This window comes from Echinococcus granulosus (genome assembly GCF_000524195.1).
Source record: "Echinococcus granulosus chromosome Unknown EG_S00085, whole genome shotgun sequence".
Classification (NCBI taxonomy): domain Eukaryota; kingdom Metazoa; phylum Platyhelminthes; class Cestoda; order Cyclophyllidea; family Taeniidae; genus Echinococcus; species Echinococcus granulosus.
In genome coordinates this window covers 127795-148330 of record NW_020170465.1, presented here as the reverse complement: position 1 = coordinate 148330, position 20536 = coordinate 127795, and the positions used below count along the sequence as shown (strand labels likewise).

Sequence of the window (20536 nt, the reverse complement as noted above, 5' to 3'; positions counted from 1 at the left end):
ATAAAAGTAATGGGGGCTAAAAACACCACGGTACAACAGAACTATTAATAGCCACGATCGAGAGCTGCAATAATGACTAATAAAATGTTGAGAAAGAAAGATTCTGCCACAATTTGGTCAGTTGTGAGCAAGACTTGAGAAGAGCCAGTGAAACTTTGATTAATTTCTGTCAAAACTGGGAGCTCATCCTCTACCCTAATGGCATCAGCTGCCCCAAAATGATGGTCATAGCTTCTCTCACACTTCAGTTCCATTTATTAAGTCTATTTTTGCACGAAGCTGGTGCCCTTTGAAAGTGTTTAATGCCTAGCGCTTGGATGCACTATTGGTGGATAAAAATAATAACTTTTCAAAAGAAAAATTAATTGTGTTAGATGATTGCATGAATTTGTGTCGTTACATTCAAACACCCTACTGTTGCCCATCCTGCCCTATAGCCAGGTGACGCCATAATGGGCCAAGGGTTGAAAGGAACATCCCGGCTATTTTTATGCCCCATCAAAGGAGGAGGCTTTTTGAGTTCATGTAGCCTGCATGGATTGAGACTTACAAATTTTACGACCTTGACAAATTTAAAAGCCCGAACACTCTTTGAAATATTCGTTTTAATTGGTGACTTGTAGGAGTTGTGGAGATTTCCCATCGGCCAATTGAAAGATTTAACACTCTGTCTTTTCCTACTAGCCTTAATTGAGAGGAGAAAGAAGTAATTACATGTTACCTCATCTATCATTTGAGCATCCGAGAGCTAGAACTAGTGGTAGTATGCAAAAGCTGTCAGATGTGCGAACTTATTTTTCGCATTTCGGATGTAAATGCTAGTCCTCTGAAAGCCCTTTTTTGGAAACTAATCTAGTTAAAACAAAAGAGATTCTTGAGGGTTAATATAACGACAACTTTGTACCATCTATTGGGGACTATAAGGCAACCAAGTAGATTTCTTTTAATCATAAAAATAAAGTGATCCCAACCACTGTCAAATATTTTCAACTTCTCCTTCATGGGGCAGTCATCTTTGCAATCTACCATCCTCCACCAACGAGATGTGGAGCCTTTTGTAAAAGGTTATATCTCCAGAAGCCACCAAATAACTTGGCCATTCTATAATCACCTCCGACGTCTACTTGCCTTAATTCCCCATTTGTCTATCCCACTTTGTACGTCATCATGTGACGTCTAACACGATACCAGTGTCTATGGCAGTACCAGCGTAGATAGAAAGTGATAATCAGCAGTTGGAGTAATATCATTTGAGGCACACGAAGGAGGAAAGGAGGTGGGAAAAGCGGAAAAATTCCTGTGTATTCCGTTCTAACTAAGCTCCAAGTCTTTCTCTAGGCAACTGTTAGGACAGTATGAAGTGGTGGGCTTTATGGCAATGAGAAGGCGGCAATGATCCTACAGACACACTATTGCAAGGATGGCTGTTGTTGTTTACGTTCTAATTGTATCCTCTCGAGTGGACGGATCTCAATCGTAAGGATGGATTTGACACTAGACAAAGCCACCCGCGGCTCACACGCACGCACACCCACGCGCACACCGAGACAAAGTATAACCTTTTGAGCCAGTCTTGCGTCGTCTTGTAAACATAACAATGACACTTTCTTTTTATAGGCTCCTCAGTCTCCACTGTCTCCAAAGAAGTGATTTACTGAGTTCTCGTATGAATTGTGTCCCATCGCGTGGACAAATCCCGTCTGTGGTTATTCCGCTCTCATTGAATAATTTGAGGTGAGTGTCCATATCTGTAGTTAAATAAAAATGAAATTGGCAAAGTTTTCGATAAAAATGCTAAGGAAGTGATAATTTCTTCCAAATAGTTTACATCCGTCAACTCTGAGGACCAATGTGGTATTCACATCCCTAAGAAGGGGAATCATTGTATGGCTAAAGAGGCATATTTGGGTGCTGGGCGTCATCAGAATCAAGTAAGGTCAAAAAATCTCGTAACTTTTATCTCACCAAATCATTGAATAGGACGAAAGATAGTCACTAGGCAAAAAAAAGTTTTGTACATTTGCAATCCCATGACTTTTAATCGAAGCCTTGCGTCACGCATGTGTGACGCGCTGGGTTAAAGGAAAGCAGTACCTTAAAGTTGAAAGCTTACTTGCAAAAGGGAAATTTTTTGGGGATGACTAGGGAGTCAGCTTTATGTACTTACTAAGTGATACCCACTTTGCTATTAGTTTAATCAAGGTCTTGGCAATTACGAAGGGAAAGAGGTGGGAGTCAGGATGCCTCACTGAAAGTTAAATGTATTTACCAATTTAAAGCGAGCTAGAAGAAGACGCTGAGTTAATTAGATAATTACTGTCATTTACAATCACTATGGCAACAATTTAGGTTGGTTAGTAGAGGACTTGAAAATTAGGTTTGCTTTCAAATCGTTTATCTAAGTCACACTGGAGGGTGAAAACGCCTTTCGATCATACGAAGCTAAGGGAGACCGTGTCTTGGAGCTTGTACAGGCAGAAATTTCAAACAATCAAGGAATAAAAGCACAGCACATGCTTCCTTGCTTCACTTGGGATAATCTCGAAGTTTACAAACTTGTCAATTAGAGCACTGACAACCAACCAGATGACAGACCGATCAAAAGGCGGGGATTTTTGAGAGTGTAGCTCCACAGTCATTCCTGTGGTTTAAGGCATCAATAAAATTGCTGATAGCCATACATCATTAAATTTTAATAACTCTACAAACTAGGATAAAAATACACATTTTTCCAAAAAAAATTGAGTAATACAAGCAAAACTTGGTGTTTAAATGGACAAAAGGCGAAAAATTTTAAGCTATCAAACCACGAGTACCGCTTGAAAACTTTTTAATTACTTTTGAAAAAAAAGTCCCATGTTTTTGAAACCATTTGAGGAGCTGCATTACCCCTAAAACAGGTCAAAGAACTTCCACCTAAGGTCCAGTGACAGGTCTCACTCACTTTTCAATGATGGTCCAAGAAAACATGAGTTACTTAAAGAGATGCCAATTTCCTGGCATTTACAGAACATTATGAAACAGTGAATAGGGTTTTGACACTTACGACAATGGGTTTGTCATTAGCGTCACGCGTCAGTGGCGCTCCTCTTTTCCCACCTCAGCTGACATGTCATCTGTGGATACGACACGTGTTCCTTAAGTGCCCCTTAATAAACCATTGGGTAGCAGAGATGGGTGCTGCAAACAGAGTGTTTTAGTTTAAAATAACACTAAAAAGGACTTAGAAGTTACCAATTCTGCCAAAAAAGTTTTCCTCTCTGGTTTTTCCACAGCAGGTGAATTGGTTGACTCGGTAGCATAAAAAATTTGGAAAGACTGCAATGCGAGAGCTTCCTCTAAGACAAAGTCTCCTGACGGACTTGGTGGATGCTTTTGACAAAAATTAGTAGATTTTTTATGATTTTTTGTTGAAATTATGGCTAAACCAGGGTAGCCGCGAATGAATTACACAGATATTTGATCGGCTGACACTTTTAGAATGGCGAAGAGTTTCCCAACTTTAAACTCGATCCTAATTTCAAGAAATTTGTCGAATAAACTTTAAAACAAGCAGTTTTCCTAAATCTTTTATGTTATTTGGTAAAATCAAAACCCCCTTCCTAAGTGGCATCTCGGAATTGTTTCAATCAAATCTAACAATGGCCTAAACTTATCAGCTACAATTGTATAGGGTATTTAAGAAATGCTTAAGGGAATTTGTTTCAGAAACAACCACAAAAGCTATTTATAACAATTTTTACTAAGTCCTTTTAGGTAAGGGTTAAGCAGGCCACGGAAGTGACAGAAAACTAATGTTGCTTAAATACTACTTAATTACATGCTCGCGTTATTAGTAGTTTTCTTTGTGGCTAGCCTGGCTGCACTGGACAAAATATACAGACTTTTACCCCAATTACAGCCTCATTTTACGCCAATTAGAGGTGTCCGGCATTGTTGGCTCTCTACTTAAATTGCAAGACTAGCACCTCTTAAATATTTCCTTACCGCATTCCCGCACTTTCCGGGTCATAACCAAACCCACTTTGTCCTGATATAATCAAGAATAAATTAGCTATTTATTGACTGACTATCCATTATCGCTGGTCAACCAGCTACGGCAGTTGGTTATTAGGCCTTTCTACATATAAACAATCCCCATTTAGCCGGCAAAGTTGATGAAAGGAATCTCTTCGCTTCTTCAAATGGGTGACATTTACCCGAGAGGAAGTTCAAATGTCAGGCTTGTTAGATCTCGATATGGTCATGAGTACGCTTGATGGTATGTTGACAGCGCGGGCTTATGAAGTATTCACGCTTCACCGGAAGGCAGGTAGACTGGAAAAAGCAATTTCCTGTACACTCCTTTTGCTTTACCAAAATTTCAGGCGAATTTTTCATCACTACGACTGACATTTTATCAAGCAATCAAGTCAATAGGTAGATAGACAGGTAAGCGGTCCACAGTCACATTTTATCAAAGAATGAATGAGAAATTCGGTTTTCTGATGGGAAGAGTTGGATTGGCAACAGGTTATGCTGGATTCAATTTGATGTCGCCTTGACCAAAAGTAAACGCTTTATGGCTTTTTTGTAGACGGCAGATCTAAGCTACTATTTGTTCACGGGAATTACAAAAGGAATAGTAAATTTGGGGGTACTTTTTATCCTGTTTGATCCTGAATTTTGGCAAATATCTTATCGTAAACAAACCCGCGTCTGATGCTGTGGACTTTTGAGCATGTTTGTCCTAGAAGCCGTGTCGCCAAAACATCCTCGGAAATTAGACTAATTAAAAAATACTTTTTATAACAATCTGTGAATACAATCTAGCTATTTTATTCCTTAGACTGGACATTCGAAGTTTATTTACCAAGTAAATAAGTCCTAACTATCCATTCCTAGTCCGTCTACAGTATACTGAACCTTTCAGTCCGTCCACCGCCTTGAACTGGTGGAAGCCGAACATTTGATCCATGGTTCGTAATGCGATCCTTTCGAGGAGGAATAGAAGCATCGGACTCTTAGGGGCAACTGGATGATCAGTCTTAGTCTACTCTTTCAGCCGAGACTGCTCTTGGCTTGCAGCCCCCTAGCTTGACAAAAAAGACGTCGTAAATTGATCCAACCTTTTTTCTCCAAAAAGATGTACTGAATTCCTTCCCATTGGCCAGATTTTAAGATGAGTGAAGAGTTACTTTACCCGTAGAATTACCGTCTTTGATGATTTTTCATGCTTGTAAGTCGGTCCCCAAACTTGGCTCAAAACCGTCCTTCAAAAATGTCTTTTAAAATGTCGAGTTGGAGGCACTATTTTCCTTTCATTTTTCGTAAAAATTACCAAAGCAAAGAGCATCCACCGGTTTAATGTATTTCTGAATACTTAAAGATAACTTTCAGCCAAATCGTCTCGAAAGACACCATAACGCTACTTAAATGTACTTCCGAAGACAATGCTATCTATCTCCAAAACGCAAACTATAAGACGATATTTTCCAGAAAGGTGTGTGACACATTTGAACTGATCACCCTTTTGTCATTGTCTCTTGACGGTGACAGGTCATATGACAAGGCGTTCATCAGGTCATCCAAACATTCCCGTCATTTTGTTTTCCACCAACTCATGTACTCTTAAAGTACGGTCAATCAAATTCTGTACCTTTTGGCCTCCCTTTGTTGAGCTTTTCGTTGAGTTTTGTTGGACCGGGAGGCAATAACACTGTGGTGGTGGAAAGTTATGCTGACATTGACTTCAGCTGAGCCGGTTTTGGGTGTGCATCACAGCCTCTTGAACAGACAGCGGAGGGGCTAGGAGGGACAAGGCGGGGGAAGAGGGTGAAATTGGCTTCACGCAAGACGTCCATATTTTAAGTCCACCAGGTTGTTTCAATGAAACTATTTAATCTATAAAATATTTTCCATGATGATTTTATCCTTGAAATGATGAGGCAAATCGAGTTTTACTAAATTTAAATTTTTATCACCAGTTCATCTATAGTTTTCGGCGAGAAGTAACAAACATGTAAAAGGAAATCTAATGATCTGATTAAAAACAAAAAATAACATTAAGGTAACAGCTCAAGTGGTTTCATAAAGGGAATCGCTTTTTTTTCATTTGTCAAAAGGACTTTTGACAACTGGGCCTCGGGCAATTCAAAGAGCTCAAGTCTGTGTTTTTAGGATGGCGATTGTAGAGTCAGAACTTCCAAAGTGATTGGTAATGTCTCAAATCTCTCCATCTATCCGAATCCACCCATTCATCCATTATCCACCTCCATCCATCCACCCATTTGTCTATCCATTCAAATATCTATCTAATCTCCTCATCTATCCATTTCTCCATTTACCCCTCTATATCGTAAAAGATATAAAGTAAATGAGACCCTTATAACTGAAAGTAAGATGGATTCGAATTTTAGGCTTTATAATATAAATTAGAGCTTATCCCACGACTGGTTCGGCTGCTGTTCTGACGAAATGAGTTGATGGATGATCGTTTGTCACCATAAATAAATAGCCCAAATTATCTGCGTTTTTGTGTCCCCATAATTTACAAGCCTTATTAAATTCCCGGTGTATTTTTTTGACAAGCGCCTATTAAAGGCACAATCACGACTTTTGTTTTTTTGAATTTATGTTTTTTAGTTACTCATTAATTTAGGAATTTTAAAAAGCATTTTTACTTATTTATTTATTCAAGTCATTTTACTTGGGCAGAAGTTGCATTGCCGATGTACAGGGGGGCCATGGGGCTATTGCAGTGGCTCGGGGGTTACGCCCCCCAGCTTGATTACTTGATTACTCGCAAAATCAAAACAAAGAGTTGAATAAGCAATCCAAGAATTACACAACTTAACCTACAGACTCACTCAAAGGTGTTCGGCTTTGTTTTCCCTAAGTAATGTTGGATACAAGTTCGAGAGGCCAGTGCATCTAATCTCTTAATGACCCGCTTACTTTCTTGAAGGTTCAGTTGCCGACAATCGCACTTCATTAGACCATTCTATCCTTTTCACAGTATACAAGACTAAAATCGCCAATAAACTTAATTGATGCTATTTAATATCCTAAACAAGTCTTCTAGTCCTTTAATTCGCATGGTTATATCTGCCGACAATTACATAAAACAGTTTTGAGTCCGACTGTTAAGTAATTGGATACTTGTAATGAAGGTGGCACCACAATGCCTAGGCATTAACGCAACTTTTCAAAATCCATAACAAATTTGTTTAAATAGCAAAAAAACAAGTCAAAAAATGGACCAAACCCGACAAGTCTGCCTAGTTGTTGACAAGCATATTAGGGCAGTTTGCCTGTTTCTAGCTAAATCTGCACTTTTTCGGCCTATTTTGAGTCGCTTCATTAGTGTTGTTGGGCCTTCTCCGCTCTCGTGCCTCGAGAAGGAGGATGCAATTTTTTCGGTTGTTGCACCACAGCCCTACAGGAGGTAGTGCTTTTTACCATGCAATAGACCGGAGCAGTCCACCATAACTCGCTTGAGCATGCAAAAACAACACATCCACACACACAGGGAGAGAGGAAGGGAGGGAGAAAGGGTTATTTGCTATCTTTTGGGGAGGGGAGGAGGGCAAATGCGGAGAAGTAGGGGTGAGCTAGGGACAAATCACTATGCCAACATTAAAGTAACCACTCTTTAGGCAAGAGATGCGCCTAATGCACAGGATTTACCTCATGTTCCTGTCTAGAGGTAGCACAAATCTTCCGTTCGGCCAATTATTAGGTATTGCCTTCCGAGATAATGTAAGTAGCGGATTTTATAGCTCTGAATAGTATATTGGGAACTGATCCTGTTAGTCACTTTTGATTAATTTCATTTAACCAGAATCCAATCACTTATTAATTAACCTCTCACGGGTAGTTATCATACTTTTTTCATTTAAAAGGTCGCACAATGTCATGTCACTGAATTGACAGCCCAAAGCAATGGTAACTCTGAGACGCCTTCACCAAAGTATGCTTAACCGTCATCAGTAAGCATCGGAAAAGGCTTTGTGGATAAGAAGTTCCAAGAAAAAAATGAAAAATGTGCCGTATTACCAGCCTTTAGATGGGCTACCCGTGTAGTTACTCACTTAATCAACCTTCATTTATTTAACAACTTCGGTTGCCGCAGCCAAAACAAACAGGCGTGAGTGAGTAAACAAATGCAGCCTCTCAGTTCCCCTATTTATCTTATTCCACTCCCCTATTAGTTCATTTCACATATATCATGTCAATGTTGGGTTGAAATATTTATACACCGGTGGAAGAGAGCTTGACTTGTGAGTACGAAAATAGAAATGGGTAATGGGCACCAGGCGGCACGTTTTCCAGGCACTTTACAAAGGCACCTTCATTTGTGTAATTTCTCACAATTCTAAACAAAATGATTTGGCGAAGCAGAACCATTTGGAAAAAGGGAAGTGGAGTGGAAGACTACTTAATGCCTGACATTTGATTCAAAAAGGCGATTTGTCTTTGATTTTTTCCACCGCCAGATTTGGGATGGTAATCTTGCTCCAACTTCTTTGAAGTTGAAAAGTTATGAATAGAAGAAATGACTTTCCATTTATTATTATTAGTTAATGCTTAAAGTTTGTCTTAAATTGTGGTAAATCTCAAGGTAGAAAGCAGAAACCATATTGGTGTAGATGAAGATTCAATCGCTTAAATATTCCGCGAAATTCTTAAATGAATCTACGGGTAATTTTCCGAATATTGTAATAAATTTCAAATAAAATACTAATTGTTAGTAATTACTCATTTGAGCATGAAATCTTCTGAATGTCTACCAGTCCGGGCTGCCATCGGAGCCGTCACAATTCTTATCGGTCGGTGTACAGAGGGGCCGGGAGACCAACATTACAGTAGGCACTCTGTGCCACTAGCGCAAAAGTGGAATGTAAGGATTCTCTTGGTGCCAAGAGTAAATTAAATAAGCACCACTTTGGTCCCCTCCCGTTTGGAGTTTCATGTTTGTTGCTCCTCTTATGCGTGTGTATGTGTCAAGGCATTTGCGGGTCAGGAATGAGGAGTATAAAATGATCTTCCTCACACTAAAAACACATTTAAATCCAAGAGCATTTGCGGATTTTACAGGTTTAGATGGGCCACCTGTAAGGTTCCCCTTCATAGTTACTTGAACTAGACAATGTTTCTTAACTAACGCATTTATACATTAACGAAGCGGTTCTTGCTCCGACCTGAAAATATTTTGGCCATGGTCATTTGAGTCCAAGATTATCTTCAGTGCCCACCCTGCTCCTATTAAAAAAGTCGAGTAGCGGGGGTCTGAAAAGATCCGGATGATGTGGTTCGCAAGCTAGAGTCAACAGAACTTTTTGACAGACATTTCGCAGTTCCTGATTATCATGATTAACTTTTCGCTATAAAGGCACTCCAAGGTAAACAAAAACCACCTTTTAAATACGATGTGCTAGAAAATTTGTTTAGAACCTTGGGACAGTTAAATGAACAATGGGACAGGAACGTTACGTTTACAACCATGCGATGATTACATCAAGCGCGCTAAAGATCGAGGGGAGGGTTAATGTATGCCTTTCTATCTACCAACTCTCATCTATTCATACGTTGTCACTTTAAAGGACAGTCAAGTTCGTGCCTTTGAACAACCGACCTCTGCCTAATGGGTATTTACCAATTCATTGAGCACACTAAAGTACACTGATGCAAAACCATAAAACTGCAACCGTGAAATGGACACGAGTTCTTTGAAGTCACGACTAGAAACAATCTGTCATCCCCTTCCAAACTTGATTTGGGTCTTACACTTTCTCGGTAGAAACAGTATCCAGAATGCATTTTTAAACTGTTAGCTGGTTTCGCTTCCGTGAAGATCTTGCGAGCTGCAAAGCAGATTCGGGTACCGAATGGAATTAGTCTGTTTGTGGAAAAGTCTGTAAAAGGCACAAACCCGAAATGAAAAAAAAAAACAACATGGTAAAAAGCAATGAAGGATACAAGCCTCCCAATGGGAGAAATTAGGGGTCTAGGTGGGCTAAATTGGCTATATTTATGGCTCAGTCAGACGTCTTGCGCCCACCTTATTGGCCGACCCAGCTAGCGCAAACGGCCTACAGACTGCCAATAGGGTTGAAGCAAACACACGGAGGGTGGAGCGACACCTGTTGCAAGAGACGCCTAGAGAGGCCTCCCTGCACGCTTCACTTTTAACTCTGCCAGCAGTTCAACCCACACACAACCACACACAAGGGCGTGGATGTTACTCGGTTCCCCACCTTCCCTTTTCTCTGCCTAACGAACTACTTCACGTCGTCTTTGTCTGTTTGTCTGAGAGAGTGTTTGATTGTTTGCTTTTTATTCTCACCAGTGTGACCCCCCAAGTTCGCGCATGTAATGCTCGCGCATGCCTGACCTCTGCCCCTTTGGACACCGAAAAAAATCGATAACTCGGTCATGCACATGCGACTTCGCTCCTCCTATCCCTACGCCCTCCTCTCCTTCCTATTGGTGCTTTTTGGGCTAACGGATGCCTACAATAGAATCGGAGGTGAGTCAAAAGTTGTGTGTTTTATAGAAAAAAATTCTGCTTTTTGCATGCCCTTTTAAATGTGCTATCGTCCCTCCTGCTCTCCCCCTTTCCTTCCCCAACATCGCACCCTCATTGTGGGAACCCTACCCACAGAGGTTGCCACTTGGTTCGCATGATTGTGCGCATGCGAATTTTCAAGGGGCACTAGCAGTCCTCATGCATAGTAGACACCCAAGGAATTTTTTTTTATTTGGTTCTTTGCCGCCTCTCGCGCCTAGGTTGTGAGGCGAAATTGTACAATCATTTTTCTTTCTTTTTTTGCCTTAATTTACGTTAGATAATTTGAAGATCTTTTGCAGAATGAGCCAATTTGTCGAGAAGGTGGTGATTTTCTTGCCTCTACAAATTTAGGCACTTTTACTACAAATTTTAGCATCTCTTGGGAGGTTTTCTCTAGTCGGCAAGGCTCTCGGTACGTTTTGATTGTAAAGAAAATCTTTCGAATTATTTATTACCTGCGGTCGGCAGCTCCAAAAATCACCTTCATCACTAGTTCAGTGATCTCTACAGCAGAGGTTGTTGAGGTGTTAGGTGCTACTCTAAAACGAAAAGTTTTTGATTTCTTCCTCCTCTCCTTTTTCTCCTCCTTCTTCGTCTTACCTTTTTGTGCCGATTAGGTAGAGTAGAAAACAAATTACAAAGTGAATTCCTTTATGGCACACTAAATTACATATTGTTTCTTGCCTACTCAAAAGCGTAGTAGGTTTGCAAGAGGCTCGACTCATCGTAAGGCACTGGAAATATCATATAACAATGTTGGGCTCTTTCAGATAACCCTTACCATGATAGAGTTTTGGGCCAAATTCCCAGTTTTTGAGTTTCGAACTCAATTTTGGCGTTTTACTACTGAGTAAAAACGGAGAAGAGGTTTGGTTTGCCACTTTGCAACTGCTTCTGTCTCACTTTTAAATGCTCCACTCATGGGTGGATTGTGGCCATCGTCCCAACAAAATATAAAATGACTAGTAATGATCTTTTGCATTGAGAGCACATAAATGTAGCCATTTGTGGTGGATTTTACCCCGTTTCTTTTTTACACTAGCTGTGCCTGCGTTGGTTACTTTGGAACTCCGTACTAGCACGGTCCCTTTCAGCATTTCGACGTTCACTTAACGGGCTATCTGCGTAAATTAAAAATATCACTTTCAGAAATGGCCCTTTATGCGTAAAAAGAACCACAATTTTCTTGCCTATCCGACTTTTCACACTTAAACAATCAGCTTCACGGGCATTTGGAGGGTCGATATTTGGGGTTTGGAAGTTTCTTTGATGGTGCCGTGTTTTCCATGTCCCTTCGTCCAAATTACCATATGGGCCCACGTGCGTTATGCCTGTTATGTAGGCCATCCATATGCTCCAATTTGAGGGAGTAGGACGTAAATACGTGAATAAAGGGGCTTGTAAGACACTCTATTGGTGTATTTATCGACCCTCCTTTAAGTAATGGTTAAATCGGAGCCATATTTAAACAACTCTTTAAGGACGAGGCCATTAATTAATGTATTTTGCTTTGCTCTCACCAAAATAATAATATCAAATCAGTCGTCTTTAATCATAAAATTGTCCACTTACTTTCTTTATTAACTAGGTACTTTAAAAAGAACTTTGTTTATTCCGTTACTTAAAGCAATTACCTACCTTTTAAGTACAACCATTAATTATTAGGTTTATGGCAACATTTGAGGGCATTTAGGTGGAATTATTTTGCAGTTCCAAGAAAATGCATTTTGGAGCTCAGGATTGGTTTGACTGCCAAAAGGAGGAGGTAATTTATATGTGACTTGCTGTAGACTTAGCCATGAAAAAGGAAACTCCTCCCCTAATATTCAGCGGACATAACTGGAGTTGTTACCCTTTTCGTTCAGGGTATTCTCCCAACGCTGTCATCGCTGTAACTGTTCGGGGAATGAGAGGAGATAATCTGGAAGAAACTATTATTATAGGGGCACTGCAGGTTTGGGTGAATCTGAAAAAGCTCTGTGTTATCTCAGGAGACTGAAAGAGCTGCTTAGTTGAATATTCAGCTAAAAACTATCATCCATGAACGGTTTTTAATTTTAGTGAACCAACATCCTGTAGACAGCATTCCACGTGAATCACAAAGTAAAAATCCAAGTTTACATAATTATCGGTAGTCGAACTACGACCTGACAACCACGAAAAAATGTGAGTTTTTTGTTGCAAAAATGGGGATATAGAAAGAGGAAGTGAGAAGAGGCAGCGTGTGTTAGTGTGTGTGTGGTTGATGAATAATGCAGGCATTTATTTGCCCGGGCTGCAAAAAGCAGACGTGGTCCCTCCTTTTTCATCCTCTCCTGTCACCTGGGACCACGCGCAGTCTTTTTTCCCCTATCACTGCCTTTTACTTTGAGTTGTGAGTTTTTATGCCGACGTGGAACTCTGCCCTGCTCTGCTCTACTCTACTCTGCTCTCCTTCCTCTACTGATCCAACTCCGACTATTTCCTTGAACGCAACCCAACCGTTAGCAGAGAGGGTCAAAAGAACTTTTCATGGCTTGCCTCGAGGAAAACTAATTCCATTTTTAAGGTTCAAAAATGTTTGAGGAATATGAAGAAGAAAGCACTGTAGAAAGAAGGTGGGATTTTGCCTCTTTCCTCGGGTTCCGATCTCAAATATGTGATACATCCCTCTTTTTGCAGGCATATATGCTCCCATAAGTTTATCCTTCCCACTCTCTTGTGTCAACAAGCAAACAGCGTTTGGGTTTAACTCAAATATTACCCCAGAGGCACTGATTAAAGTGTCTGTGCTTGTAGATATCCCCAAAGTGATTACCCATTTCCAGCTAATTGTGTTGTTTGGAAAAGAGGCCGAACATATCCCCCATGTCGGGATTGTAGTCTGTCTTTTTGGCCAGTTTAATAAAATACGACCTAATTTTGCAGAAAACATGTATATTCTCCTTATTTTAAAATATGAAAGTGAATTTAACAAACTCCACAAATTTTTACCTGTTGAGAGAGGGGGGGCCACGGATGGTGGTTGCCATCTTAGCTGAGTAGCACCAACGCTGGTTTAAACATGAAGCCTCTTCCTGGTTGACTTATTAGGCCTGGAGGGTAGGAAACACGGCTACCTTCAAGCATGTTGTAACGAGAATTGTAACACCTACAACCGATTGACGTACACCTTCAACTTGTAGCTTTTAATTACTTCATCAAATGGAGGAGGATGTTCCTAAAATGTCATAATTTTCGATTCGACTACAACAGCCTTATCAGTAGTCCATCGTTATTTTTCCCTTTTTCCTTATCTGTTTTAGGTCCCAAATCATCCCACCATCTTCAGTGGTAGTGTGTTAATAAGTATTGAGAAAAGTCGGATTCTAAAATAGCACCTTTGTAATAAATTTAACCCTAGAAATGTTGAGCGAACACGGGGTTTGGGAGTGATTCTTGTCTAGATAATTAGACTCTTCTGAGACCCGGAGAGGTGAGCATTAAGGTTCCAGTATGGTAGAAAGATAATTACTATACGAACCCTGGATTTCCACACAAAGAAAATGATATTATAGAGTAGTAAAAGAGGCAAGTCGTTAAGCCGTCCTTGCATTCCTCCGATTTGATAATTTTTTCTCTGAGGTAACGTGACAACCGAGTACCCACAGACGAGAGAATGAGAAACCTGCTATTGTTATCTCTCACTCTACTAAAACCTCAATCGTGCATTCACTTATTTGGAATGGAAAAAAGGATATTGAGGGGGAGGAGGGTTGGGGAGAGGAAGCGGCTCTAATTTGCGGCGAGTGCGAACTCATAAGATCAAGCCGCAAGGCAAATTAGTCCGCGCCTTCTGTTGTGCATGTCAATGTGTCTCGCGCCAAGGGGGGGTTGTGTGTGCTCGTGTCCGGCTTCAGGTTGACAAGTTTTTACCCAATTTTCTGCCGATGAAAAGGAAAAACAAGATCCTCTTCCTCCTTCTCCGTTCCATGAAGATTTTTTACTCCAAAAATTCGTAAAATGTTAACTTGGCAAGGGTTTTTTAGCAATTACACATTAGATTTTGCCATTCAGTAATTCCTGAGCATGATTTCAGTAGTATATTAATCCTTTTAGTTAATTTGGAGATTAATTCTTGGTTAAAAATTTAAACTTTGCTACTTTTTATATCTGTACAGGAGAGCTTCATTACACAAACCCACTCAATCATTCTTTTATCTCGACTATCACTAATGATTGAGAAGGATCCAGCCACAGTCTTCTTTGCAAACCGCCTCCTTCTCCATAAAAAAGCTAATTTTCCTTACAAATTTGTAGCCCCTTGTTTACTCACTGGAGTAATGAAATGACTATTTTGGTTACAATACTGTCCGTACTTCGTGATTTGCTATACCATCAAACCTCTAAATGGGTGATGTGGATCCACGGCCATTAGTCAAACGGCACATTTCAAGCCTGACTAGATCATGTCAACTTTTCATGTGAGACTTTCCAAAATCTCCAAGAAAACACACTAGTGATAAACTGAAAGTGGGGAATGTTAGACGATTGAAGTATCATTGGAGGTGGGAATGATCTAATGCATTCCATACCTTTGAACTGCTTGATTTTCAGTAGGCGGCAAATGCTCAATTTTCAAATAGGGATTTGGCATATAGACTCTTAAATGTGTGTCTTTTTGAGTATTTTTTATTGGAGAAAAAGGAAGGCGAATGAAAACCCTCATTATCCACTTTATTTTTACAGGATAAATAATTCATTGGGTATTGTTAAAATCCCTCCCATCTTCAACGACTAATTACTCCTGCTACCCCTCCAAGGTGGGAAAAGTAATTAGGGGAGACTTTTGTAGACCAAAAAATGTACAAATAAATAAGTGAAACAAAAAAGCAGAAGATTTGCCCAAGACTTTTGATCCATACCATTTCATTGGGTAAAAAATGCGGGTCCGTTTTGACCGAGCTGGCAAGGGCTGAAGTCTAAATTCCGGAGCTTATTCATGTCAACTGATCTTACTTTTCCCTGTTTTAATTACATCCCCTTCCTCATCCGCTTTTGGGTCCACTTGGCCACTTCTTTAATTCAACATCCTGTGATCCCATCTTTCCACTCACAGATACTTAAATTGCCGCGAACACAGCCCACCCAATTGGGTAGTAACTTGAATACCCAAAACGGCCGTAAGTCATCATTGTTATAGCTACCACAATTGTAGAGCATAAGAGACTGGTGTTTATTACTCAACAACAGCACCACCGCCACCACTATCACCGTGTACTTTGGTTGTGCATTTATACTGGAGGCCTTTCGTGACACATTAAAGTTAACTGTAGATATCGTGATTCTGTTGGATCAAAGAGTTATGCTATGCGATGTGTGGGTGTGTTTTTTCTTATGTCCCTTTATTGCCTTCCACCTTGAGGTGGAACGGTCCATGGACAACACCCACCGAACCCCTTGAGTAAGCAGAGCTCATGCATGAGTTTGGCCGTGAGTACAGTTGCATTAGGCTGGCGATCTGATGAATCCCAACCCCGCGTTTTGCTGTGGACATCGGTTCCATGCTACACCCTACTTATTTATCCATTGTTATGCGAAGAGAAGCAAAAAAAGCATCCATACACACAGAAGCATAGACTCTATGATAGACAAGAGATAAAAATGGGTGTTGTTGAGTGTTGGAGCTCTCCTCCTCGTCCACCGGCACTTTTCTGCCCGAATATCCCAGTTTGATCTACAAAAAATCCTTTTATTCATCAAAAATTACAAATTATTTTGTAGGAAAGATAAACGACATTTTGAATGGATTGTATTTAGACTTTGTGCCCTGATATCTTTCAAAAGTAGACATCTTCAAGCCTTCTTTTCTGCGCTTGTTCAAACTCAAAATTGGCAGTATTTTTAGAGGTAAAGGTGGATCCGCTCAGACATAAACTGCTGAAGATAACGTGATTTAGTGGCTGCTTCCGGAGTAATAGACAGGTGGCTGGAAAGTTGTTTGAATCGGCCGAAAATTTATCTTAATAAGGGCGCAAGAATTACGCGGTTATCTTCAGTGTCCCCAGTGGAGCTATCTCAAGGCTGGTTTTTCCACCCTACGATTGCCTACATTTTGAAAGATCCGGAACCAAATTTAGCCGGCCCTAAGCGAATGAAAGTGGTGTACTCAAAATTGTGGACCTTTTGGGTGTAGTTTATTTGGTTCATCAAAGGTAAATTAGTGGTTAATTTTTCAAAATAAATAGCACATGCTTTCAGTTAGGCTCCTTGGAAGTATTTGGAGACATCGAAGCCCTGGACCATTTTGACCATCCTTGAAAGATTCCGTAGAGTAAAAGTAAATGCTACATCTTGAGACTATAAAAGACAACGTTTTCGACAAAAGCCGGACAATTACATTGAACTTGCCGCTGATCTCCAAAGGCCTCGAACACTGATTCCAAGGCTGGCTAAGAGGACTTGTTTGCCACCGTAAAGAAGGGAGAAGACGTGCTTTAGAAGGTAGCTTTAGGCGCAAGAGTGTGAAAACTTCCAGACTTAGCCAAACAAATAATATTTGGTGCTCTGAGTATGTTCAGTGAATATACCCTCACTTGGGTGAGAAATGACCGAACTTCCTCAACGCACTTCATTTCCAACATTTAATTTCTCGCCTTTTTTGTCTTCGTTAGAGAGAAGATAAAAATTTCTACACTTAAGATCCGTGAGATTCCGAGGCATCAGTAATAATTTCGAGGGGGAGAAAGGGAAAATTGCTCCTTTCCCTCCGGAAGTCATTATGCCCAACTGGCATTGTTTCCAACACTGAAACCATTCCAGAGGTTGGATAAATGGACTTGTAATAACACTTTGTAAAGTACACTTATTTACGTGGAAATTGAAAATCAAAATTCCTCCACATTGGCAATTTCATTTGCTAAGACTCGTTTTTTCCGCAGATAGAGTAGAAATTTACCGAAGGGCAAGAAGATGTATTTTCCTGTCAGCCAAATATCACGAGCAGTTTTATAATCTTGTCAGCGGTAGAAATTTACCTACATTTTGGATACTATTGAAAAGATAGAAATAGACTTTTCTCCTACTTTTTTTTTCAAATTCCCACTCCCCTCACAAATGCAAATGTTTGGGCAAAATTACAAATTTCTTTTGATTTGTAATCAGGTGCGGAGTTGGCTGAGTACAGTTCAATCACAGTTATTTAATTACTGGGGCCGAGCAGTGTTCAACTAGTTATTAAATTCACCGCAAGGGGATAGTAAAAGAGCCGAAAGTGGTCCACCAGCCTCTCGCCCTCTCTCTCTCGCTCCCGCACTCCCTGTCTGTTCCGTAACTACGCAGTTATTCCCGTTTTGTCTTTTGTGTTCCCTCGTGAAGTGGAGGTTTTATTCCATCCAATTCATTATAATCAAAGTCACGTTTCTACCGGATGCGCACTACCTTCTGTGCAAGCAGACAGTTAATGCATGTATACATGCGGATGTACTCGTGTAGCAGGAAATTGAAGGTGTTGTTAACCGGCGACGACAACCCCGCGTCTCTGTCATACTAGTGGTTACGCTCCCCGAGAGTTGTCAATTAGGAGGAAAGTTTGCTCACAATTTTGCCTTCTCCTCCTCCTCCTCAATCGACTTAGTAGTAGTCTAATTAATTACGACATTAAACTCTGCCATCAAGGATGTATTATCAACAGAAAGTATATTCTCAATTTCGCTCGTTTTCAGTGAAACTTCATCTAGAGTAATTACAGAAATTGGGGGCTTTTTCCAGAGAATTAGGGAATTTAGCCTTAAAAAACCGTCTCTGCTTGTACACAAAACTGTTTAGCGCCAAATAAATGGAAGAACGGGGATACGATGGGTCATTTAAGTCAAACTGGGACCTTCGACCCACACAATCTCAAGGTCCTGGATTGAATGTACTCTTGAATTACACGACGTGCTCCAAGTTTGCTGGACATTTCGATATTTTCGGGTTCGAGTTTGTGCTCAAGAGAAGCCTAGATCACCACTGAATGCACTAGAACAGATGCTCATCTTCTTGATGAGCAGGTTCTGGACTGTATTCCTTGATCAGTCCACGTCATGCAGGGCCTCTCCAAGAGGCAGCAGTACGACACTTGTCATTTCACTTCTCCACGTAGCGGGGTCACGGTGATAGCCCTTTTTTTTCGTCCCCTTAAATCAAGGTCAAATTTTTATTTTAAACTACTCAAGTAAATGTCGGAAACCTTATTTGCAGCTTCACTAATCACCAAACATCAGTCCATGATTTATGGAAGGAAGCCATGGGAAGGAGTAGATGAACAGTACCCATGGCTTTAGTGTGTCCCTCTTTTCATCCAACCCTGAGCCGCGGTACAATTTCCTACCAGCACACTTTCAACATCATCCGGGAACCTGGAATGATGTGTTGCAGACATGTATTTATTTAAACGGTTTGATACTTTTGATACAAGACTTTCACAGGGGAACCGACCGCTACAGACTAGATATCCTATTGTTCTAGTTAAGCCCTGTTCATCAAGAAAAAAGGGAAACGTAATGATCTTCAAGGTAGGAGTTCATCAAGTTCATCTGATACATGATTTGGTGTAAACACAATGACCGTTAAAACGATAAAAAAAGGTGTCACGCATTTGTGACGCGCGAGGCGGAGTTCACTCCGCTTGGGCTATCGATCGTGATGAAAAAAAAAACAAATTCAAGAGGTGAGGCGGAGGCGGAAACGGCGTGAACAGAACTCAGATAGCGAGCCTTGACTCCCATCGTGAATCATCCACTCACATGTATTGCGTCCACAATCTCGACCGCCCACCTAGTTTGCACCACGACGATCGATTGGGATGAACAGGGCTCAAGTTTACACGACGGCTACTGATAGGACTTAACGGGGCTCAGAGTTCGAGGGGCTAGGTGTGGAGGGAAGGCAGTGAATAGAGCTCAGCTAGCGGTAATCGAGGCCCATCGTGAATCATCCACCCACGTGTATTGCGTCCACAATCTCGAACGCCCACGTAGTTTTCACCACGGCCACCAACAGCTGCTGTCCCGGTATGCGTCATTGCGCACCCTCGGCCGTGTACACACACGAACCGCCGTTGCTACCGCCGTCAGGAGTGGTGCAAGCGCAATTGATGAAGCCTTTTTCGCATGAGTGAATTCTGGCCTTGAAGTCCTGTAAGCAAGACATGTGGAACCACAGAAAGGCAAAATCAACTTAAAGGTCCTATTTGCTGACGTTGTTAACATCATTTAGGACCCGATATCATCGTTTGCGGGCGTTAAAATACATTTGAGTTATTGAGCAGCTTAATCTAGGATGCACTTTGGGAACCGGGAGATTTGCTTCTTTATTACCCCGATTCGTAACTGTTCTTTCACTTCAGTCAGTATATGGTAGTTGAATGTATTAAAACCGCCCATGAGACAGGTTTGAGGACTACACATCTCAACGATGGTAGTGGGTACACCCACCACCCCTCTCTGCAAAACGATATCTTTTGACGAGTGCTGGACGTTATTCTACCTTGAGCACAGCCTGTTCTTCGATCTCTTTTTATACGAGCCATTCGGTAGGACACGATCTAAAGCAACTTTGGGATTCAGATGTTAACTCTTGATCTCCTTTAACCTTCTCTTTAAACTATTTTCGACTGCCTACTACATAAAGGATATCTGCTTTCCAAATTTCCCGTATTTCTTTCCAATTACCCTCTTACGTAGTTCCCTTATAGACGATTCCACCCAGTTCAAGTACTCCCTCTTGATTAATAGTTGGGTAGACAGGAAGTACTCAATAGTGTGGTAGATAGCGGATAAAAATACAACGTCAGAGGCCCTTTTTTCACAAATCTTCATAGATTTTATCTTCCACTGGGAAAGCAACCTTTCCACCACGTTTGGGTGGTAGCTCCACCCATCCCACCACTACCTCTTATTCCGAATTATTGTTAACCATGTTATCATTAATTCGACTGAAAAGTTATCAATCCTCTATCATATCAGTGATTTGAAACTATTTTCC

General features: G+C 40.8%; 1 protein-coding gene across 1 annotated transcript; it reads right to left on the bottom strand. All coding sequences in view use genetic code 11, as the record gives it.

The window, feature by feature from the left end:
- Positions 1 to 5948: 5948 nt before the first annotated feature.
- Positions 5949 to 19935, bottom strand: EGR_07727 (hypothetical protein; the record flags this gene model as incomplete). The annotated part of the gene is made up of 8 exons (XM_024496976.1): positions 5949 to 6021; positions 8432 to 8567; positions 11456 to 11525; positions 13350 to 13476; positions 15106 to 15245; positions 17141 to 17374; positions 18882 to 19025; positions 19870 to 19935. The coding sequence occupies 8 exons, from the start codon at positions 19933 to 19935 to the stop codon at positions 5949 to 5951; spliced, it is 990 nt and encodes a 329-aa protein (XP_024348599.1).
- Positions 19936 to 20536: the final 601 nt, after the last annotated feature.